General features: G+C 44.5%; 2 protein-coding genes across 4 annotated transcripts; one reads left to right on the top strand and one right to left on the bottom strand.

Moving 5' to 3' along the window:
- Positions 1-382: 382 nt before the first annotated feature.
- Positions 383-1583, bottom strand: LOC111077211 (thioredoxin domain-containing protein 9). 3 transcript variants are annotated; one of them, XM_022371395.2, is made up of 3 exons: positions 1493-1583; positions 1056-1315; positions 383-971 (listed from the first exon to the last, which is right to left on the bottom strand). In XM_022371395.2, the coding sequence occupies exons 2-3, from the start codon at positions 1230-1232 to the stop codon at positions 498-500; spliced, it is 651 nt and encodes a 216-aa protein (XP_022227087.2). In that variant the 5' UTR covers positions 1233-1315; positions 1493-1583; the 3' UTR covers positions 383-497. The 3 variants fall into 3 exon arrangements, with proteins under 3 accessions (XP_022227087.2, XP_022227088.2, XP_041452378.1); XM_022371396.2 differs by having other exon boundaries at positions 1056-1310; positions 1493-1582; XM_041596444.1 differs by having other exon boundaries at positions 1056-1305; positions 1493-1569.
- A 2332-nt stretch (positions 1584-3915) lies between these two features.
- LOC111077215 (205 kDa microtubule-associated protein) lies at positions 3916-23475 on the top strand. The gene is made up of 2 exons (XM_022371399.2): positions 3916-6401; positions 20880-23475. Exons 1-2 carry the CDS (start codon positions 4491-4493, stop codon positions 22890-22892), a joined length of 3924 nt encoding a protein of 1307 aa, XP_022227091.2. The 5' UTR covers positions 3916-4490; the 3' UTR covers positions 22893-23475.
- Positions 23476-24644: the final 1169 nt, after the last annotated feature.

Raw genomic sequence — 24644 nt, 5'->3', positions numbered from 1 at the left:
GATTCTTCCACATAACACATGTGTAAAAATATTTAGAAAAAAATATATCAAATATTAAAGGCTTTACATAATCGTGCGTAATTCGTGCATTATTGTTTAGGCTTTATAAACATCATTTCATAGGGTATATAATTAAGATTAGGGGTAAGATAGGGTACTTTTAAGCTCGCTAGAGTGGTTTAACGGGGGTGGTGGTGGTGGTAAAAGGCAACCGAATACTTATGCTATACGCATTGAATGTGCAGAGTGGGTAGGAGCAGGGCCAGCAGACTGTTCGAAAACGTAATATTAAATAAATAACTCTAAAAAATATGCCTAATTGGTTTAGATCCATGTGCTAGGTTTTGATTTGTGTGTTTCGTTTGTTTGTTTGTTTTTTTTCCGATTTGTTTCAGGCGCCAAGCAGCTGCTAGGTTACTGTGAGTGTTGTGGGTTTTGTGTATGGGGGGCTGGGACTGGGACTTTTGGGCTTAAGGTTACGGAATGGGTGGCTGCAGTTAGTCATCCAGTTCGATGTCAGAGTCATCTGAATCGTAGCCGCCACGTATTGTCTTTTGTGGCCGGCTCATGTACGGCTTGCGTTTCACATCTGGCGGCTGCATCAGATCGCCCTTGTAGTCGATCACGCCCGAGTGGGCGATGCGCCACTCCAGTAACTCCGTGGAGAAATCATCGCAGTTGCCCAGGTCGGTAAAGCCCACAATGAAGTCCTTCGTCTTGCTGTCCTTCACCAGGGCGATTGTGGGTATCACCTTGATGCGCAGGCGCTGCGTCAGGAATGGGCTCTTCTCGGCGTTCACCTTGCAGAACTTGGCCTCCACATGCTTAGCGGCCAGGGTCTTCAGGTGCATGTCCACGATGCGGCAACGCTCGGTGCTGTCTCTGTAGAAGTGGCAGACGATATTGGGTGACTTTTTCGACACCTCGAAGAACTCTTTCTCGTCAGCCAGCTCCGTGTAGGTGCCATGGCCCTGTAAAAAGAGGCGAGGCAATCAATCGGTTAGATTCTAGAATATATGCGGAAGCAGGGTCGCCAGCGGCGTGGCATTACTCACATTTCTGAGCCACTCTTGCTTCTTGTTGTTCAGCTCTTTCAATTCGCGTAGGCGTTGTTCGCGCAACACCTTCAAATCGTCAGAGTCCAGGTTATCCAAGCGGTCGAGCTGCTGGTCCAGCTGCTGCTCGATCGTCTTCGCCGCATTGAACAATTGATTTTCCAATAGGTGTGCCATGGCTGGTGTAGGCTAACAAATCTGAGATGTTGATTTTTCACTGATTTTGCTTGGGCTCGGTCTCGTCTCTGCTCTGCGCTGCGCTGCGTGTGGTGCGGCATGTTGAGGTTGGGTTGTGTATGTGTCCGGCACAAATGAAAGGTGGAGCCGCAGATGCGTCATATTTGGTGGAAAATACAGTTAAGTAGGCCATGTTAGTGAAAGTTGGCAATGGGTTTATCAATATCCAAATACAAATGATCTAATTAGATGGTACGTACGTTGATGGTTTCGACTATTTCATTAATTTTACGGATTTTAAAGTTTAGCGTAGGGTTTAGAGGTGTCAAACCGTCGAGGGCACTATCGATATTATCGATATCTGTTAGCCTCTACTATCGACGGTTTTGCAACTATCATGATAGTATCGAGCTACAGTCGTTGCGCTTTTGATATGTTTGCATTGGCTGCTATAAAATACGAAGACAAATTTGTAAACAAATCGACAAGTGGCATCTAACCTTTACAATGGACAAGTTCATAAGAGTTCAATGGTTTTTTAATAATTATTTGAGCCCGATACTATCACGATAGTATCGATTGTTTTTTAGAAAACATTCAACGTTGATATTCCTCGACTTTGATATTCGGTTTAATATTACTAGCTAGCTGGTACTCTCAGCCCTAAACAAAAAACTGTATCCGATAGATACATAAATTTTCTACAAGATTGGCAAGTTTTCAGAAGTCCTTTTTATTGGATTATTTACATATTAAGGTTCAAACAAAAATAGCCAAAGCATACAACGTAAATGTTGACTAAATGTGACGTCATTGTTGCTGGTCGACCAAGTTTCTTCTATGCGTATGTACTTTTGTATACCGTATTTGATATGTTTTTTACCCATTAATGCATATATTTTGTGTTTTATAAATACATTTATCCCGGTTCTGATACGTGTTATTGGTACCTGTGAGCTGCAAAATTTCGTTAATATCTTTAAAGCAGAGACTGAGTTGTTTCCAGCTTAATTGGAGCCTTAAATGACATAGATTTCAAAAGTTCTATAATATCCTTTTCCCCAAGGGTATTTAAACCCTGTTGCTTCATTCCATCGATTCCAATAAATAATAAATAATAATAATAAATAATAATAAATTTATTATTGCAGAGACTGGAAATCATAATCCGTACACACTGACGGTTTTATGTTTTTACTTGTTTTGCTTGAATCCTATTTGGTAGAGAACTCAATAGAAATGAGTCCTTCAAACTAACTAATACAGTGGGAAATTTATTCATTAATCGGATAAAATTTTGTGTGTGGTGCTGAGGGATCTAGCTAGCTTGTATATAGTTAGCGTGTAGTTACCATGTAAGACACCAACTTTATTATCAAAAGACCTATAATTAAACCCTATTTTATCAATAATCTAATAGAAATGAGTACCTAAAAGAAGTAAATCTTTTAGGAAATTAACCAATTTATAGTAGAAAATTATATGATCAGTTCTGAGGGCTCCAGTAATTAGTATTTCCTAATCCGAATATGAAAATCGAAGAAATGGATGGCCAATTTTCTTCGGTATATTTAAAAACTGACAAGGTATATTTCTGGGTTATTTTTGGGCTCACAATTTAATCGCAAAAATGAGTCGGGAGAGCGTGCATTGCTCACTTTCGACTGGGTCATGGCAAGGTATGGCCCCAGTATTAAAACGGCCAAGCTTTTTTTAAGGGCCTCGTACACTGCTCACCCTGGCGTGAAGGATTAAATATACCATGGTTGTGACGCGTTTTTAAAAGTTCCCTTGAAGCTTTCATCCTTAAGAGGAAGAAATTATACGGGGATATGATGAAATATTTGTCATCCATGCAATAATCGACTTTATAAACTTTATATTATGAGAATGGATATGCAATTGTCACTAAATTTATAATCAATCTTAATTTATATTGCAGAGTATGGTATTCTTGCAGTTACCAAAGGGTTACATATATAGAATCTAATATATGTAAAAACGGGGGGCCGGGGGGGGGGGGGGGGGGGGGGGGGGGGGGGCCCCGAAAGCGAATACGAGTAAGTTCATTGTTACTTAGGTTTCAAAGCAGCTTAAGCTGCTGTACTCCAATTGGAGTACAGAAGCTTCAAAATATTGAAAAAAAATTTCCCAATTGGGTATACAAAGTGCCATATGTAGCAAATGTGTAGTTACCGTGCACAAAAATCAAAATTTTTGCTGACCTTTGTTCAAACCTTATTTTATAAGTAATCCAATTAATGGGAGTCTTTACGATAAGCCAGATTGTAGAAAATTGATTCATCTATCTGATAAATTTACATTTTTAGTTGTTAAAGTCCTAACTAGCTAGTAATATTAAACGGAATATCAAATTCGAGGAATATCAAGGTTGAATGTTTTGAAAAAAACAATCGATACTATCTTGATAGTATCGGGCTAAAATAATTATTAAAAAACCATTGAAACCTCTTAGGAACTTGTCCATTGTAAAAGTTAGATGAAACTTGTCGATTTGTTTACAAATTTGTCTTCGTATTTTATAGCAGCCAATGCAAACATATCAAAAGCGCAACGACTGTAGCTCGATACTATCATGATACTTGCAAAACCGTCGATAGTAGAAGCTAGCAGTAAAATATCGATACTATCGATAGTGCCCTCGACGGTTTGACACCTCTAACATAACTTTCCAAATTTTTCAACTGAGCGGTTGCTGCGCGCGTCGGGTCGAACAATTCAAAAGTAACTGAAAGGGCCAAGAAAATCTGATTTGCGAATTGTATAGTGGATAGAGGCGCAGAGGTGTTTGTTAAAAGTTGAATGTGCAAGCGTGTGCGTTATTAATCCGTTTTGACATTTTCTCAAAAGTGCGTAAGGAAGAAGGGCAGAGAAGAAGGACCGAGTGAAGAAGCAGCGAAAACGACAGAAGCGAAAAATTTGTTCGTGACTCGGCGGCTGTTCTGTTCGCTGTTCACTTCTCCCTCCCGTTCGCCGCTCTCTCTCTGTGTGTGTTTGTGTGGTGCGGCGTGTATGTGAGAGGGCAAAAGGAGAATTTGCAAGAAGGCAAAAGCAAGAAAGAAACGCCAGAAAAAGAAGCGAGAAGAGAAATAAAACGCAGTGGCGTGTGAATCACGAGCAAGCTGAATCATTATTATAATTTTTTTTGGCAAGCCCCAGAGCCAAAAGAAATTGTTTATTGCTGAAAGAGCACAGATATCCCCCAGAGAGACAAACAGAGAGATACTATACAGCGAAATGGAGCACGAGGACAACGCTCAGTTCGATAATTACTTGAACCGCTTTGCGGAGAATATGCAGCAAATCGCTGGCGGTGCCGGCAATGCTGCCGATGTTGCCGGCGAGCTGGTGCCCAACATCGCCACCGCCTCCGTTAAGTCGGGCGAGCACGAAGACGACGAGGAGTGGAAGTACAGACGTGAAGTGCAGCAGAGCGAAAAGCAACAGCAGCAGCATCTTGGCGGCTTCGGCGAGGAGGATTTCGGCGCTAACGTGGCAGGAAATGGCAACGGCAATGGCTTTGGCCACCACGAGGCAGAGCTGCTGATCGGCAACGGGCTGGGCAATGGCGGTGGAGCTGCCGCTGGCTTTAGCCTGGTCTATGAGGACGAGGACGTGGAAGTGATCAAGAACGATGGTGACTTCTCGACAAACTCCAATACCACAACGTCGACCGGTGAGGTGGCTGGCCTGGAGCGTCCGGATCAGCAGCAGCTGCTGCTGGAGCCACAACAAGATCTGCTGCAGCAGCAGCAGCAGCAGGAGCTGCTCCATCAGCAGGAGGACGAGGATGAGGCCAGCTCAGTGGCCACCACATATGGCACCAGCAGCCTGAGCGAGAACAATCCCACGCCGCTGGATCAGGAGGTGGTGGGTGGCCAGCAGGAGGAGCAGAGACACGACCTGCTCGATGCCTTTGACAACAAGGAGAACAACGATCCCGATGTCGACGCCGAAGAATCTCACTCGCAACTCAATCCCAATGCCGTTGCATTTGTGCCCAGCTTTGGCTCCCAGCCATCATCACCATTGCCCATGGAGGCCGATCCTATGCTGGGCCTGAATCCACGCCAGCTAATCGGTGGTGGCCTCGATGACATGGTGGCGGAGAGCCCACGCAAGGGCTCCGCCAGGGACAACATGGACGCCATTGCCGTGCCCGACGAGCGGGAGTTTGACATTGAGGCGGACAAGCGTCCACATGAGCTGGAGCAGGACAACGATGTCTTTGCTGATGGCAACCTGGAGCTGCAGCTCTTGAATGGCGCCGGCTCTGGCAGTATCCTGGGCGCTGCCCCGGTTCTCGAGGATGTCCTGGATCACGGCCCAGAGACCAGCGTCGACTTGGACCTGCCCGTGGACCACATCACCGCCAGCAATGACGACATCATGAAGCAGTCGGTCTATGGCGAGCACAATGCCTCCATAGAGGACATACTCAACTCGGTGCAGCCGCTGCCCACCCAGTCTGATTTCGCCGAGAAGGAGCTGCTCAATGTTGAGGAGAAGGAACATGTCTCGCAGTCACCCTCCACGGAAGAGCTGCAGTACCAGGCCAACGACGACCAGGACCAGATACAGGTCCAACATCAGCAGCAGTTGTTTGGCTCTGCTCCCGAGGACCCAATGCAGGCCTCATTCTATCTGGAGCACACTTCCAGCGAGGCCCTTCAGCAGCAGCTGCACCAAGAGGAGAATGTTGAGCAGCTGCCCCGCGACTCTTCCGATCCCTTTGCCGGGAACGTGAACAACCAGAGCTTTTTGCTGGACACCAGTGCCCCATTGTTCAGCCCCGAGGAAATTGCGCCCGTGTCCAATCTGGACGCCGGTGCACCGATATTCAGCCCCGAGGAAATTGCGCCCGTGTCCAATCTGGACGCCGCTGCACCGATTTTCAGCCCCGAGGAAATTGCGCCAGTGTCCCATCTGGACGCCAGTGCACCGATATTCAGCCCCGAGGAAATTGCGCCCGTATCCAAGCTGCAGCTGGAGCTGGAGCCGGAGCAGCAGCAAGCCGATATTGTGGACATTACACCGTCGCCGCTCTCCTCCACCGAGGAGAAGCATCTCGTCGAGGACACCAAGGAGGCATTCGAGCAGGAGACTCCATTGTTTGAGCCCGTTGTCGACGCCGGAGCTCCCCCACAGGTAAGCGACCGCCGCACCTGGTCAAAAAAGATGACTCATTAAAAGTACCAAAAGTCATCATTATGCACTTCGTCGTTCGTCATTTGTTTTCTCAACCCTGTGTGTGCCTGTGTCTGTACCAGTATATGTGTGTTAATTTTTTCTGTCTTGCTTCCGTTCCGTTTCTCTTGTCCTTGCGCCCTCACCTGGCCGCCTGCCTAAAAGAGAAATCATTAAATTTGTTGGTATACTCCTTTGTCTCTCTATCCAGCTCCTGGCAGTGCATGTGCCGTGACCCCTCCTTGCTCTCCTTTTGCACTCTCACTCCCTCTGTATGTCCTTTGTGTGGTTGTACAGTGAAACAGTCGCTTGCGAGGGAAAGCTGAAAATTGGAAATGAATTCCGTCAAATGTTTGTTTAAAACTAAATTTATTTTGGGCTAAAACACCCCATAAATATAGGCAAATTTTCCATTTATTGAGCGTTTACTGTGCTATTGCTGCACTTCTATGAACCTATGCCTGTGCCTGGGCAGGGCCTGGGGTGTGTTCCGTTAACTCGCTCACGCGTCGAGCAACGTCTCCGTCTTCTTCTCTCTCTTTCTATCTCTCTCACTTGCAATATTTCCGCTGCTTCCTGTGCCTCGGTCATGTCCTCGCCCTCGTTCTGGTTCTCATTCTCCTTAACGCGCGCTCTCCTGCCCTGTTCTCTCTCAGTTGTAGTGGTTGCAGTCGTGACTGCCACTCAATTTTTACACTCAACAGGACACGCAAGTGTTTTTTTGCCCCTCTCCCTGCCTGGCATAAGCTGAGTACATACATACTTGGTGGTGTTAAGGTTAGAGCCATGCTCTTGGGTGGGGTTTTTCCCTTTGTTGCTGTGCTGTGTGCTGTGTGCATGTGTGTGTTTTAATACTTTAAATTCCGATTTGAAATAATTAAAGGGTGGCCCCAAGGGGGTTGTTGGCCATTTGCCTTTTGGCATCATCCTCTCTTTATTGCCTGCCTTTGTTGTGTGCATTGTGTGGCTGTGTGTGTGTGTGTGTGTTTTTAGCACTTAAAGCTGTTGACCCGCCTCGAATAAGCACTTAAATATTGTTGTCACCATTTGTTTTTTGGGGCTGCTACCTTTTTTTCGTCTCTTTATTTGTTCTTGTTGTTGTTTGTTGTCTCCGATTGGATTTCCGTTCCAATTGGAATATTTTGGTCAATGCATGCTTGTATGTACTCCACTGTGGCTCTCTCTCTCGTTGCTCTGCTTGTTCTCTCTGCTCTCAGCTGGCTGAAATCTGCATGGCCAGCAGCAGCAAACAACAAAAACCGTAACAGTAAATGGCGTTGCCAACAGCCTGCTGGCAAGAGCTGGCAACCTTTTCGCTTCGTTGCAAATTCCAGCTCCAATGCACACACACAGACACATGCACGCTTTCATAATTACAACAACACTAAAAACAGCTGCACACAGACAATCGGACAGAGATAGAGCTAGACAGCGAGAGGGAGTGAGAGAGAACTGGAGTGAGAGAGAGAAGACGAGCTTTGGGTTCACTTAATTGGGTCATATACGGTTTTCGCTTGCATGTGTATACAATTTTTATGATTCTCTTTTTTGTTTTATGTGTGTGTTTCTTGCTTTGTCTTGCTTTGGGCATTGTTGTTGTTGTTGCTGTTGCTGCTATCGGCCACTTCCTGTGGGAGTTTTGCTTTGGGTGTAGCTTACGCTTACGCCCGCCTGCAAACAAAACGATTGAAGAAAGCGGCTTCCCTTTGCTTGTTGTTTCCCCCCACACCCCTACCCATCTTCCTTCTTCTTAAGTTCCTTCTGCATGCTTTTCATTGTTTGCATATTACTATGTATATTTATCAAAATGATTTGCGTCGTTTGTCTCTTTTGTTATTTATTATCATTCTGCTCTTGCAGCACGCCAACTCTTCTCATTTCCCTGTCTCTGTCCTGTCCCTGTCTTTCTTTTTTTTACCCTTGCATATAGGGTATTTCTGCAAGGGTATCTACAACTTCGCACCCTTTGTCAGCCGTCTTCCCATTTTGTTTATTATTAACTCAACTTTGGCGCACGCCACGTCTCTTCTTTCTCCTTCCTTCCTTCATTGCTTTGATATGATTCCGTTTCGTGTCGCATGCCAATTATTACTGTTTATTTATCGACAATCACATATAACAACAAAATTAGCGTAACAGACAGTTTGTCAGCAAATCTTGTAAACAAAACACAAAACCAGCAGCCATTTAGCCGCCGGACATTTTTATCAACGGAAAAAGAGACCCTAACAAATTTTCAAGTGGCTTTTTGTGTGTGTGGCCCATTGGTCATTAAGTTGTTTGGTGAATGGGTTCCGTTGATTGATTTATTGCCAGATAAGATGATGATTGTCTGTTAATTAGCAGCAGGAGGTGCTCGTGCTCTCTGTTGTCAACAGCCAAGGGGCAATCGTGTTAATCTAACATTAAATTGGTGGGCTGCTCTTGGTATACAGTTAAACGATGGGAAATCTATGAAGAATATATTTAAATATTTTCTGGTAGGTTTTGTTCATTATGTAAGAATAATCGGTGGGATGAGAGTATAAAAAAGAATGCAGGAACACATAAAAACTGCTTTCGGGCTGCTGTTAGGTATTTCTGAAACACAAGCCTACACACATCTGAAGCGCATAGTATAAAACAACATTCATTGCACTTTGTTCATCTGCTGCTCCAATCACGCAAATCTATTTATAAAATCAAAGCTTAAGAAAGGCGCCAGTCCATAATCAGATGACAAAACACATTCATACATACACATACGCTGTATACGGTAAGAGCACCTCCTATAGAGAGCGAGAGAGAGAGGATGCACTTAAAATTAGACAAGCAAACAAACTGATAAATGCGCAAAAATTGTTCACGCGTCTGGCTTATGACTCAGCTGGAAAAAAGGTCTACCCACCCGGTCTACCCCGTCGTCTGTGTCTACGATTCCCACAATGGGAGAGAAGAAAAAACAATTACAGACGAATAGAATTACAATTACAAATTACAAAATACAATTTGTATTGTTTGAGGAGAAACTTTCCCCAGAGCTTTTTGCCTTTGCCTTTGGCTGCAGTTCACACAATTCGCATGACATTTGCTCTGGAACTGAAACCATTTTTTTCGGTTTTGTGTTTTCGGTTCAATTAAAATTTATACAATTTACATATATTTGCATTTGCATTATGATTGTGTGTTAGACTGAATCGTTGAATGACAGACAACTGGTGCAGGCCACCACCACACTGTTTTATTATTATTATTATTTCTGACTGTAATTGAGCGCACTCGTAATTTAAAACAGAGCAAAAAATATATATACTATATGTATATGTACAATATGTGTTTGTGGGCTTGTGTGTGGGGTGACCCTCCAAAAGTATATTTATATAAAAAAATTCCAAAAATTGAGCAAGGGGGGGATTGCTTCTAATAGTGGTACTCCTCGAGCGGCTTTTGGTTGGATTTTGATTTGCCATTTTCCACAAAATTTCCCAAAATTAGATTATATATCAAATCGCATGCATTTGCTGGAATACCATTAACATTTGAGTTGCCTGCAATTTTTTTATTCGTGCCGTTCAAGGCCTGACCCCAGCAGCACGTGGCTGGTTAAGGGGGAAATCTGCTTTTTGATGAGAGGACTAGCTGCAATTTATGGCCCAGGCTTACAAAACGCTTATCGGCCGGCAGGCATAACAGCCCAGAGTCAGCCAGCTTGGGCTATAATTAAATTGAAAAATCCATTAAGATTATTAACTCAATTAAAATTGCAGCTCTCTCGCTTCTTTCTACACTCTCTTTCTGTCTATGGTTTTTTTCAGTAATTTAGTTCACACACACACACACACACACACTCGTGCATTGTGGCTTTTGCTGAGGCGCCACTCCATGACTATGGGAATGCAATTGCAATTGACTGACGCTTGACGGATTGGTGGTGGTGGGGCAAGCAATGGTTGGTCTGATTTTTTTTATGCCCTCTCTGTTACTTTTTTGAAACCTACGCGAAGAAGGCGCGCGATGTCTCTGCCTCTGTGGTGGAACGGAACGGAACGGGACCCAACCTTGTCTGCCCACACAGGACAAGTGCTTAGAGATACAGATAGATAGATAGACTACTCCAATGCTGCCCACCACCTATGGGGCAGCATCGACAGACGCCCAAAAGAAACAAAAAGTATACAACGCTTAAGTGACAGCCAGTAAGAGAGATAGAGAGAGAGAGAGAGAAAATAATATACATATGTACACATAGGTATATGTATCTCAAGCTCCACATGTCTGCGATGGATGATGGCATCTGTATCTGTGCGAAACTCGTTTCGTTTTTGCGAAGAGAAGGCCCCAAAAAGCCAAAAAGCAGAACAATTGCAAGACAAGACAAGAAATCTCGTGCTGCAATATGATTGCTGCTGTTGCCGTTGCTGCTGCTGCTGCCACTGCTGTGTGGGTTGACTGTGTGGAGTTGATTGCCAAAAAGCAGGCACACACGGCTGAAGGAGCACTTGACGACGCTGCCAATCCTCAGACCCAGACCAAGACCGAGGCCCAGGCCCAGGCCAGGCCAACTCAGGCAGACGAAGACGACTTGACGATTAATTGCAGCATTTTACATTTCGAGTTCAAAAGAAAATGCTTGCAGCAGCAGCAGCAGAGGGCAGCAGCATCATCAGCCATAGCCCGAGCCTTTTGCTTGTATCTGGCAGATACAAAATCGCATGCGGCCTTTTTTGCCGCTGCATTTGTATGTGTTATCTAAATTTACATTTTCCCCATGTACATACAAATATCTTTTAAATGCATATACATACATATATACACGTACATATGTACATATATCTGCACTTTTGTCAGACTATGGAGAGAGGCGACACTTATGAGCGCCCTGCACTTTCGCTGGCTGCATCTTTTAAGATAGAAACTGAGTGCCAGTGCTTCCTGCTGCTGCTGCTACTGCTGCTACTGCTGCTGCCCCTCCCGCCTCTGCCTCTTCTGGTCAGTGTATTTATAAAAATGCAAAAATCCTCTGCCAAGTGCCAAGTTCAATAGCTTTTCATACACCCCAGAGAGACAGCGAGAGAGAGGGAGGGGCAGGGGGAATACTTACACGAAAAAATCATTATTCAAAACGGGAGACAAAATGTCGCTGGGTGCATGTTTCTGTTCTGTTCTGTTCCTGGTTTTTTGGCCCCTGCAGCGATGGATGGATGGACGGATGGATGGGATGTTGGCAAGGATGAGGCTGTTGCTGCTGCTGCAGCTGCCCCAACTCCAGAGGTCTCCCCTCGGCACAAAAATAGAATTTAATCGCTTCGAGGCAGAAGCAGTGGGCTGTCCTGGGATGGGATTGGGATCCAGTGGGGTGTGTCATCCATCCAGTTGCAAAAAAGAAGAGAAAAGAAAGAGTGTGTGTGTGTGCTGTTAATTGAAAGACATTCTAGAAAGAGGCCATCCAACGATCCACTCACTGCAGTCATCTGTCTTTCTCCCCCCCAGTGTATCTTTCGGTGAGCAAAACTATCCACAAGATTGATGTTTCCATGCCAGAGCTGTGGTAACCGCCTTAAACTGAACCTATTTGTCTTCTAAGTGCTTGCTGCCCATCCGCTCTCGAATGGTGATTTAATGCATGTCTAACAAGACTTAACCGTTTCTTTCGGTGACAATAACATCTTGATGGAGCAGCAAGAAACAAGAAGAGAGAGGCATGGATAGTAAACCTGAGAACCAAGCCTGGGAAAGCGCCATTAAACTGGTTAAATTTAGTTGGAAATTAAAATAATTTTGTCACATTTAGAGCTATAAAAAAAAAAAAAAACCTGAAAACATGGAAAGCAAACTAACATAGAGACGTGAAAGATCAAATGTGGTTTATGGGCATTAATTTGCTTGATTTAGATGTGTCTTAGATCTGTCGTAGGTTTTTCCTAATTTAAAGAATTTTATTTATGTTTCAAGATTTAGGAAAAGATCTTAAGAATGGGAGATCTGCCCATTTGCTGCTCTATTATTAGATCATATAATACAAATCAGAGATCACAAATAAAATTTGAAATTAATATTTTATTTCATAATTTTTAGATTTAGATTACGATTTCTGCTAAAAACTTTTATTCTAGCCATCTCCTTTCGATCTCTTTCTCTCTCACACAGAGTGGCTTAGCAGCATAGGTGGCCTTCTGTTATAATAAAATATTTGGTCATCTGCTAACTATGTTTAGATATCGCTTTGATTCACTTCACTTCTTGCCGCTGTCCAGGCATTTATTTTTATCGCGGAACACTTGCCCCCCCTCAATTAATCACACTTCAAATCCCATAAACATTCCCTGATAATAACTTCTTATGATTGTGGCCAGCGAGTGGTGGAAGGAAAGGCAACTTCTATTTATAGTTCGAGTTATCTACCTGGATTCCATTTCTAATGCCACACAAGTCGTACAGGAAGAGAGAGAGAGCGAGCGGTGGATAAATGGATCATAAATAAAAGTAAATGTGAAGTTTTAGCCCTGGAGTCATGATCGTGTTTGTCATAAAAGAAAATTGTGCAAAATAAATTCCAAGAATAGAGGAAAATGTTAGACCGGTCTACGTCCCAACCTGAGGGTCAATTTACTTTAATTAATCATAAAAAAAACACACACACACAGAAACAGAAAAAGAAAAGGAATAGCCAAAGACACAAACAAAACGTCAAATTTAATAACAGAAAAGTCTTCCATTTGCTTTGGGGGGCCATCGCCAACAATCTATCTATAGAAATTGACAGAACAGAATGGAACGGACTGGACTGGAATGGTTTGGATGGGAGGAGCGTCTCTGGCTGCTTTTATGGATAGTTTAGTGGAGCTCCAACTTTCAAATTGTCCAGAGATGATTGCACTTCCCCCTGCCTTGTACGCCGCGTACTGGCCAGGGGAGAGTGTGAAGCCAAAGCCAAAGCCAAGGCATTGCCCATTAGCCACAAGGCTTCTTGCCTGGCTCGCCTTGCCTTTGTCTAGAGCTTCGGGGGCCCCCAACGCTAAAGAACTCATAAAATAAAAAGTGGCAGAAGTACGGCCGAGTATCTATGACCGAAGAGCCACAAGAGCCAAGAATCTTAGCTGCTGCTGCTTCTGCTGCTGCTGCTGCTGCTGCCAATTGCCAAACAACCAATGTTCGTGCTAGCCAGGCAAACTTGGCCAGGTATTTTATTACCATTTGTGCTATTAACAATTTCTTTTGGCCCCCATGTTTCATGCTCTTTTTTTGTATCTCATATTTTGCACTATTATGAATTTGCCAGATTCCCCCCACTTGTCCCACCTTCCTCCCCTCTGCAGACCGTTTTGATTGGTTGGTTGGTTGGTGGGGGGAGCGTTTTCGGTTTATGGCCAGGCCGAGAGAGGTCCAACTGTTGGCCAACAAAGCCAGTCAATTTCATGGCTGCTGCTGCGGCGGCGGCGACGGCGGCTGCTCCATTCTAATGTATCTATCGGATGACTGCAATTTGGTCGGTTTCTTTCTTTATTTCTTTTATTCTCCATTTGTAATGGTATCTTTTTGGTTCATTCTTGGCCGAGTCTCACCGTTGAATACTTTCACAAAAGAACCAAAAACAACAACAAAATGAACCGCAGTTAAATCGGTTTCATGTCCGGCGCTTTTCCACATTGCATTTTCTTGTCGTTTTTTTTTTTGTTTTGTTTTGTGTGTTCCTTTTTGTTTCGTACTGGCAAATGTAGCTGTATCTGTTGCTGTGCATCTTTATCACATTACCAGATGGATTTATAGAGGGGAGTGTGCACTGGCTCTGGGGCAAACCAATCTGACCAATCCCACAGCCAGCCTTTCACTTGGCCAAGAACCCATTACCATTCTCATGCCCATTCCATTCCATTTGGAGGGAGAACCAGATTTATTATCATCGAACATCACAGAAAATTAATTGAAATAATAAAATGCACTTGGTATTTTTTTTTTTATGGATACAAAAGAAACAGCAAAATAGGCATTGGCTTTATAAGTGTAGAAATGTTTCCCAGATGAGCAGCTTCTTTTTGGATTATTTATTCACCGCGGAACCTCATAATATTCTCTCGTTGCTTCCTTAAACTTTATGTTCTGTTTCCACTGCATGAAACTTTTTACATCTTCAAAGTTTCATTTTATCTCGTGTGCCCCCCTGCCTAAATTGTCTATTTCCACATTTGCTGCCCCTTCTAATCCAATGTCTAGTCTCGAAACTTTCTGCATAAATCCAAAGAAAAGAAAAAAGAAAAGTTCCATCTAATAAATTTCTGCATGAACATTTATTATTTTTGTGGTTTCCTAAACAAATTACAAACAAAATGGGGGGAAAACAAAAATTGGAAGATGTTTTCTCATATTTATTTTGGACAAGCCTTTCACAAAATTTTCCTCCCATGTCAAAACCGAGCAAAAATGCCATCGGCAACAGAGCACAGGCCAAGCCAAGCCAACCGCAGAGGAGAACATGCACCAACGTCATCATCATCATCATCATCATCATCATCATACTCCTCTTGGCGGCATCGCGTTGGGCTTTTCTTTTGGAACTTGGGAACTCTCCAAAGTACAACAACAGAAAAAAATTATAAAACATAATTAACTTTCTATTCTTTTGGATATGATTCGTTTTTGTTTCTTTTTCGCTTGCCGCAAAACACTTCAGACTTCAGACAGCTCCAGCTAGACCGACACCAACATCATCATCATGTTGGTTAAACCTCATTATCATGTGGCAACGTGGTTTCGCAAATTTTCGTTGGTTGCCGTCTTGAGTCTATGCCTCCCCTCCCCATTCATCCCCTCTACGTATCCGCATCTCTGTCCAACTCTGCTGCCAGTTGTTGTGCCCTGCTTTATTTCTTTTCTTGAGATCTCTTTGCTTTTTGTTTTTTTTCTTCTTTTTTTTCGTCTGGCTTGCGAAAATGTTGCCATGGTCGTCGCTTGCCGGTTTTCCTACACAATTTGCGCTGTATCTAGTTCTCTTTTGTTTTTTTTTTTGTTTTGTTGTAGTTTATTAATTTTTGTTGTTGTATTATTATTTATGCCAGAGCGCCATAATTCATTGAGTCCGAGCTGGGGCTGAGCCCCCGAGGCTTGGATGAGTTGGCGTTGAGTCTGTGGTATCGCTAATTGTCCAAATTATATTTAGAGAATGATGGACAGCAGCGCTCCACCGCGGGGGACCACGCCCCACAAGGCCAACGTCACCTCATTGACATTTTTTCGAGCGAGTTGCTGGCTGACTAAGCCGAAACCGATTTGATTACGGGGCCAGAATGAACCGTGAACTGAAAAACAAAACAGAACAGAAAAGAGTCATAATAAAGAAAGCTATGGAGAGAAAAAGAAAAATACATAAAGGGAAAATGTCGCACTGCATTTTACTGACCTAAGTCATTTCCGCTTTGATATGAAAGCGATGCAGCAAGGGAGAGGAAGGGGAAGCAGCAAGGGAGGATAAAAGGGCAAGCAGCAGAAGTAAAATAATAAATTTGTGTCACCTACCCACCAGTTCTTATCAGCAGAATTACAATACCCTATTCCAGGGTATACACATAATAATGTTAGGAAAAAACTTAATTAAAATGCACAAAAGGTGGATTTGCTTCATGCCTCAGCGCAACTGCAGCGCAGTCGCAGCAGCAGCAGCCGTAACTTTGTGTGTAAGAATGATGAAAATACATATAACATTTTCCCATTAATCACCATTGGGAGATTAATGATGTGCAGCAACAGCAGCAGCAGCACATGAGCCGCGGCTGCATTTACCCAAAAAAAAAAAAGGAAAAATTAAAAAAAAGGTAGAAACAATAGAATATATGCTCATGCGCCCAACCTGGCTGTGCATGTTGCGTGTTCCTCTCTGGTTGCATGTGGCATACTGCATGTTGCCTGTTGCCTGCCAGTTGTTTGCTTGCCACACAGTTTCAACATTTATTGCTCATCATAATTGCCGCGGCACAGTTAACCATGCAGGATAGATAGACAAAGAGAGGGTGGAGAGAGAGCGCGAGTGGGGAACGATGGAGAAAGAGAATTCAGCAAACATACAAAATGCAACCAGAGAGTGAGTGTGAGGGAAGTTTGCATACAAAACAGCGGTGAGCGGGGCATATTGGGCATCTATGTATTTCCCTCACGCCAGCGACAAGATGAGAAGATTTGGCAAAAAAAACTCTGGATGAATCAGAGTTTACAGGTCATCGATGAGTCGCTGCTGCCCGAAGTCTCGGATGTTCTCCTTCTTTTCCTTTTGATTTGTCAACATTTTTTTTTTCGCGTATTTAAAAATAGAAATTACATAGCCACACAGAATAGCCCCCAATAGAAGCAAAACAGCAGCAGCAGCAGCCACACTTCATTACGCACGCACACAAACACATATGAACCATAAGGGAATACATGCACAAAGTCAAATAAAAATGCAAAGAGAATAATTTTTCGCTTTATTTGGCATTGTATTTGGAAAGTGTGTGCCTCTCTTTCTCGCTTACGAGAGTGCGTGTGCCTCCTCTAACCCAACCCAACCCCCCCCCCTGCATGCCCTGATCATATCATCAAGAGTCACCATAAAAAACATCATGGATCATCAGACAGGCGGCGAATGCGGCGAATTGTGCGTATGAAAAGGGAACGGCACACAAGACAGTGGAACATTTTGCTATTTTATTTGTATTGTTGTTGATTATTATAATTATTGTGTGCATATTTGTATACATATGTGTGGTTAGCGAATGAGCGTGTGTATGCGTGTGCATGGCCAAAAACGGTTGACAGCTTGGACCGATCGGAGACCCTGCGCAGCGACTGTCAATTGCATTCCATTTTTGTACAAACCTAATGGCCACTCTGTGGTCTATTGCGGCTCCTACCTCTTTCCTCTTTCCTCCTTAGAGCGTGTGTCTGTCTCTTCTCTCATTTTCACCTCTTCCCCTCCCCTCCCCCCGCGCTCATTGTGCCCAGTTTTGGCTGTCTAACGAGCCATGTGTGGCAGCCAACGACGACAACGTTGGATCGGACGTCGCATTGAATGTCGAATGTCGCATAGCAGCAGCAGCAGTATGGGCAGGGGCAGGGGCAGGGGCGTAGGGACGCGGCGCAAAACCGGCAAAGACATGGACGACTCAATACCAAGTGATTTGTTGTTGTTGTATGTATTTGCGCACAAAATTTGCGACTCTATAAATTGTCTTGTACGTTTGTGTGCGATTCTCTCGCTGTATAAAATTATAGTCGACCAATTGCTCATGCTACAACAACCGTAAAGTTAGCTTCGGTCCTGACTATGCGATCATTCTCCTACTCCTCCTCCTCCGCCCTCTGTTCTTTCAAATCTGCATACATACATATGTACATACATACATACACCATCTGTTGAACTTGATTTTTGTGCTTCTTGCTCTCTTTTACCTGCCTCCCAGACGCACTCTCACTCATCTGACCACATCACTCTCTCTACTATCTCTCTCTCTCTCTCTGAATCACACAAGTTGACGTCAACTTTCGTGCAATTTCTTCATTTGCTGCGCACTTTTTTAAATTATCCAAAGCCAAAAATTCGCATGAGAGGCCGCCGCAGCTAGAAATTGTTGATGTCATCGTTGCGTTCTTTGTTGCCTTTTGGCAAGCGGCAAAAGACACAAAAAAAACAAACAAACACACACACCAACATAAACCACCCACAAACCAGCGGCAGTGCCGGTGCCGGTGACGGCGACCCTTGACGCCTTGTTGAGCAAATCAATGAGTGCGTGTGAGAGACCAGACCCATTGTTATACTCGCTGAGAGAGAGTATTATGGTTTTGTGCAAATATTTACTACGTGCAGAGAAGGAACTCGTAAAGTTTTATATTCATACATATATTCCTGATAAATATAAACCGTACAGAGCTTAGCCAAATTGGTTTTATATCAGCTATCAAATATCGTACATATATGGGCATAGCAGCCAAAGAAAAACAGGGTATCAATAGTTTCGCCCCCCAAGCTGTTTCTCTATATGTACATACGTATGTATGTATTTTTGTTGCCGGCTTCTTCGAGTGCCAAAATGATTTGTAAATAGACAGAGCAACAGAGAGAGGGAGAGAGTCGGACACTTAAGTTTTGCGGTACACTGACGCACAGTGAAATCTCTTTCATAATCCCATTGAGTGGACCACAAATTTATTGTACAAACTGTTATACATTGTGTGTGCCCACTGTACAGTGTGCAAAAGTGTATGTTGGCCAAATAGATTATTTGTGCAAAAATAAAAAGCAAAACACTCAATTAACACATCGGGCGGGCCTGGCGGCCAGGCCGGCCGGCAATCGCGACCAGAGAGAAGAGAGAGAGAGAGCGCTGCCAACTTGTATCAACTTCCACACTGATAAAATACCAAGCAATTATCGCGGCGATTAAAATGCACACACAGCAGCGAAAGATAGTTGAAAGGGAGTGGAAGGGGGTGGGGGAATGGCTTACTTATTTTTAGTTATTTTAAAATGCGTATTATTACATCATTGCTAGTCATGATTGATTAGCAAATGTTAGTTCGCCTTGCCCCAGCCGACGATGAGTCATGGGAGGTAGGAACTAAGTCTCGAGAGAGCTCCGACTAAGCTGGGCTTTGTCTTTCATGCTGCTTCTACTACTAGTTTTTTTTGTTTGTTTTTTTTTTTTTTGACTTATTCGCTTCAGCTCACTTTTAACCCCATTACGCTTGAGCAACAGTCCAAGCAGAGTAAAGCAGTGGAGAGAGGAGAGCCACAAAAGAAAGTCCAACCAGCCCAGCAATTGCGCGCGAGTGGGCTAAAAGTGGGCAACCGAACCGGGCGGCAACGGAATACAGGCGGAGCGGGCAACCTGGCTGGCAACCCATGGACCTGGCAAACGAACTGGGCCCCCCCGACTGGTGGCATTTACTGGTCAATGACATTTTAGAGTTTCAGATCGCGCTGCTCTCTGCCGCCGTGGTGCTATGTGGCGGCTGCGGTGTGGGTCGATGCGATGTGTGCTGCGGTGCGGTGTGGTGTGGCTGGGTCTTTGCGTGCCATAGAAGAAAAGTGCCGGAAAAAATGTTAACGCTACATTTTCCCCTGCGCCAAAACTAACGTCGAGTCACACTACTAAGTCACTGACACGTTTCCTGTCATCCGACGTTTTTTTTCTCCTTCTTTCTCTATCTTTAGTTTTTTTTTTTTTTTTTTCGTGTATGTATGTATGCCCTGGCCATGTCACCGCTGGTTTTGCTCTGCGCCTGGGTAATACAGTGGGCCAGAATACACTGTCCAGCAACTGTCATGACATTGTCGTCGCTATCTGTCGCCCCTTACTCGCGGGGGCTGTTCCTGTTGCTGCTGCTGTGGCTGCTTTCTCACTTTCACATGTTCTCTGGGGCTGATGTCATCATTATCATAATTTGTATGCATTAGTAATGTGTCTGTGCGTGTCAACCCCTGGACCTGGTAGACATCTGAGCAGCAGACACTCCCCTTAGTTGACTTTACTCTCGTGAGGGGTGAGTGCAACGCCCGCTCGCTCTCCTTGAACTGAAAACGGGGGCTGCTTAACTTTCTGCGAATAGTTTGTACCACATTTTGGGATTACTTTTACAGTTAGCCATGCGATTATGCGATGCGCGATTCATGTCACGCAAGATTGTTCAATAAAACAGGGGCGCATGCACCCAGCATTCAAAAGCACTTTAGTTGATTTCTTTTCGTTAAAAATTCTACCTAAAAAAAAGTATTTATATTGCCTGCTTTGGGGCGCGGTCGCTTTAGGCACTTGCATTAAAAAATATATATATGTATATTCCATCCACTTACTTTTATATATGTGGGCCATGCATACACATGCACACACACACACAGATGATATTCATTCTTTTTTGTTCCATATTTACTTAGCTGGAAATTTGTCCGTCTGTCTGTCTGCATGATGTGATTTATTTTGCTCCCCCACCCGCCCAACCAACCAAAATACTTTGCTTGCTGTACACTGCATCTGTCAGATATTTTTACGAGGCATGAGCAATAATACCATAAGTAACGCACAGAGGGAAAACTGTTTGCCACCATTTTCTGTGTGCCCCCAGCTGGAGACGAGACGGCAACGAAGGAAGATGTCTTCCAATGGAATGGCGCTGGCGGATGGCTCATTGCATTTATCGATTTAACAGCACAGAAAAGTTGAAAGACGGGGGATTTCCAGTGGGGAGACAGCAGCAGCGAGCCATGAGAGCATGAGCCCAGACACAGACACTTCCCAAATGCTTCTTTTTGTTGTCTTTCGGCCATGGTGATGATGATGAAGATGTTGCTGATAATTGTATTTCGGTTTAGTCATCTTCGGGGTGTGGTGCTAGCATTTCCAATTCCCCTTCCACACACACTCCCCCACTTCCGAATCTCTTCCACGTCACTTAATAATCTTTTCTACCCACTTGTATTTTTTTGCCATTCCGCAGGTGGAGGAGTACGCTGCCTTCAATGCAGCTTCCGGCTATGAGGCTCAACGCGCCCAGGAGGAGGTGGAGGAGGAGGAGGCGGAGGAGGAGGACTTTGCCCCGTCACCGGGAATCAATCCATTTGCTGCGCCATTCACGCCCGCACACTTGGCCGAGGAAGTCATCGTGGCCCAAGAGCAGCAGCCGGCTATTGAGCAACCGGAAATACAGGAAAACTTCAACGAGCTGCAATTGCAAGAGGAACCCATCGAGGAGGAGTACAAGATTAGCCCTGAGCCAGCAGCTGCCACCCCCGACTTTGTTGCTGCTGCGGCTCCAGCTGAGGCTGCTGCTGCACCCTTTTTCAATGGCTTCGAGAGCAACGCGACCCCGGAGCCAGCTCTGCTGGAGGAGGAGTTTAAGGAGCCATCGGTGCTGCTCTTCGCTGAACCAGCTGTGGAGGCACCAGCTCCGCCCGAGCCCGAGCTGCCCGTCTCTGATGTAATTTCCGAAGAAGTTAAACCCGTTTCACATGCATTTGACCTGGACCTGGATAAGCCAGTGGCTGCAGAAGAGCCCATCCCGGTGGCCGCCAGCGAACCCGTCGCAGAGGAGCCCCAGCCCACTGTCGAAACTCTTCCTGAGATTCAGCCAGAACCTGTGGTCGCCGCTGTTGGTGTGGTGGCTGCTGCTGCAGCCGCTGTTGCCGGCACAGCTGTTGCCGCAGCAAAGGCCAAGGGCAAGCCAAGCCCCACTGATGCCAAGAAGCCGGCTGCCAAACCTGGAACCACTTCGGCCGCTTCCAAGCCCAAGCCAGCAGCCCCAGCTGCGATCAAGAAAACAACAACGAGCAGCTCCACAACAGCAGCAGCCGCAGCACCCAAGGTGGCTGCCGCACGCCCTCGCACGGCACCAGTGGCCGCCAAGCCCTCAACTGCATCGACAGCTGCCAAACCGGCGACAACGGCCCGCAAGCCGTTGACCAGCTCGGTGGGAGTTGCTGCTGCTGCTGCTGCCAAGCCGGCACCCAGGACCACAACAGCCAGTGCACGGCCAGCAACAGCTCCGGCCAGCCGCAAGCCCTTGGGCAGCACTTTGACCAAGACGACGACCAGCACAACGACAGCCGCACGCAGCGCTGCTGGCGCTAGCCTTACGGCACGCAAGCCGACCTCGACCAATGGCACTGGTGCCAGCAGTGCTGTCCTGGCCAAGTCACGTTCGGCGCCCACTACCAGCGCTGCTGCACCCAAGCCGAAGGTGCCGTCGCCTCGCAGCGCCGCCTCTACTACTGGCGCTGGCACAGTCCGCAAGACGGCTTCTGCTGGTTCCACAACGACTGCTTCCTCGCTGAGCGCTGCTCGTAGTCCCACAAAGCCGACGACCAATGGACTGGGCAGGAGCACCGCAGGCAGCAGCACCACCACTCGCGTGAAGTCAGCCACAACAGGAAACGGCAGCAGCACAGGCGGCACCACAACTACTACCACATCGACCACAAAGACTTTCACAGCACGCCCGGCACCCAAGTTCACGCATTCGACGGCCAGCGGTACCACCAGCAGCAGCACCACCACCACCACCACGCGACGCTCCCTGTTGGCCCCGAGCTCGACCACGACTACAGCACAGCGCAAGTCTTCGCCCCTGAAGCCCAGCAACAACACGCTCAGGGCATCGCCACTGAAGTCGACCGGAAGCGCCGCCACCACACCGCTGAAACCGAAAGCCAAAGAAACCGCAGCCGCTTCCAAAGCCTCTCCGGCCGCTATAAAGGCGCGCAAGGTGCCCACCCCGATGAAGGCTGTCAATCCTGGGGCCCCGATTAGGAAACCAGTACCGGCTGAGACGGCCCCAGCCACCAATGGAGAGGATCAGCAGCAACAGGAACAGCAGCCCATTACCCAGAATGGCAACGGATCACATGAGCCAGAGGTCGTACCGGAGGTGGTGTTCCCAGTATCCCAGGATCAGGAGCAGGCACCAGCTGCAGCTGCAGCTCCACCCGCTGAGGTGTCCCTGCTGGATTTCTAAGGGAGCAGCGCCAATGGGAGAGAAAAATCGAGAACTACTTTACTAATATTATAAACATATTAAGCGAAAGTATTTTGTGCGAGCGGATAAGCAGAAAAGCAAAAGAAGAAAAAAATAAGATGGGGATGAAAATGCGAAAAAACTTTGAGAGAGAGAAAAAATCGAACCCAAATTGTGAATTGTGGGCCCGAGGCCGATGCTCCCAATCGATCCGATCTATTTATATATCGACTACGATTTCGATTTCTTTATAGATATTTATATATATTAAATGTATTTTATTAAAACGAAAACCCAGAGCGAAAGTAACGTTTTGTGCTATTTTGTGAAGGTTTTTTTACTACTGTGGCAAAATGATTATATGGTGTGCTCTGTTTTTTCTCGCTCATTTATTTCAGTTTTTTTTAGCAATTGTTCCTCACACGCTCTGTTATTTTTTATTTTGCTCATGTGCTAAGCGAAATTTTTGTATTGCTCTGAACGGCGGCACCCATGCGCATCGCTAAAAAAAAACCCCACACACAAATAATTGTCATTTCTTCAAAATTTTTAAAGGAAAAGAAAAAACGCAATTACGAAAGGAAAAGCCCCCCAAAAAAAAAACAAATAAGAAACATTGTCAAAAAGGGAAAAAAAAAATCATATAAAACTATGAAAAAATGTCGTGTAGGAAGAACAAGAAAAAAAAAAAATGAAAAATCCAAGTATAACTGTAGCTATTAGTCGGCGTTCTAACAAGTTAATAGGAAAAAACAGAAATAAAAAAAAATAAATACAATCAAAAACTAATCGAACAAGAAAGAAAAGCAAACAAAATTTGCGCAGCTGAAATGTTAGACTGCTAACCATTTAAAAACGATAAGAAAACGAACTTATAATATTACTAATGAATCCAAGAATTGATGTGTTTTTTAATTGTCCTCCAAGCACATAAAATTAATTGATTTAAAATTATTTTGTATACGTTCCTCCAAGTTTACTTAAACCACTCCCAAAAAAAAAAAACCATACACGAAACTATTAAGAGCATAAATTGGAATGTTCTTTCAGGTTGCTAAAAAAAAGAGATGTGCAACAAACAAATCTTAACCCAGTGTATTATTATATTACAGCAAACAAAAAAAAAAAAAAAAAAATCTCCAAAAGTTTTCTGTTTTAAGACATTTTAAAAGCCGTTTTTTGTTCATTGCTACCAGGGAAGTGGTTAAATTGTATTATTATTTTTTAATTTGTTAAAGTGAAACAATCAGCAACAATTATCAGAACGAACATTTAATGTAACGCTATAGCACCAGTCCCCCACTTTAAAAGCACATGCACACACACAGACACTCTCTCTATACATATACTATATGTTTAAAACGATATTACCAATTAAAAATTAAACAAAAACGAACAAAAAAAAATACTTAAAAAGGAAAAATTACATCTTTTGATTTGTTTTATTTTATATATTAATTGTTTTAGTTTATACTTTTTTCTTTTGGTTATAGAACTACAAAAATACATACATATATGATATATGTATGTGTATATGTGGAATGAGAGATACCAAATCGTCAACGACTCGAATTTATTGTATTGAGAAAACCAATTTTGCCTGCTTTTGTGAAAGTAAAGACCTCCTCCCCCATTACCGAGTAACTCCCAAGGGATATGGATCAGTTTTTAGATATTAAGTTGCTAGAGTTGAAAGTTTTTGCCTCTAAACATACAATATATAAATCAAATATACAAAAATGCTACCCAAAC

Source organism: Drosophila obscura, unplaced genomic scaffold (genome assembly GCF_018151105.1).
Source record: "Drosophila obscura isolate BZ-5 IFL unplaced genomic scaffold, ASM1815110v1 contig_150, whole genome shotgun sequence".
Taxonomy (NCBI): Eukaryota; Metazoa; Arthropoda; class Insecta; order Diptera; family Drosophilidae; genus Drosophila; species Drosophila obscura.
This window is presented reverse-complemented; position numbering and strand designations above follow the sequence as displayed.

What these genes read in the sequence shown, in the direction of transcription:
- LOC111077211 (XM_022371395.2), bottom strand. Translation starts at nt 1,232, where the DNA reads ATGGCACACCTATTGGAAAATCAATTGTTCAATGCGGCGAAGACGATC. An exon ending in AGCAAGAGTGGCTCAGAAAT is followed by an intron (nt 972 to 1,055) that starts GTGAGTAATGCC and finishes CTCTTTTTACAG; the next exon opens with GGCCATGGCACCTACACGGA.
- LOC111077215 (XM_022371399.2), top strand. Translation starts at nt 4,491, where the DNA reads ATGGAGCACGAGGACAACGCTCAGTTCGATAATTACTTGAACCGCTTT. An exon ending in ACGCCGGAGCTCCCCCACAG is followed by an intron (nt 6,402 to 20,879) that starts GTAAGCGACCGC and finishes GCCATTCCGCAG; the next exon opens with GTGGAGGAGTACGCTGCCTT.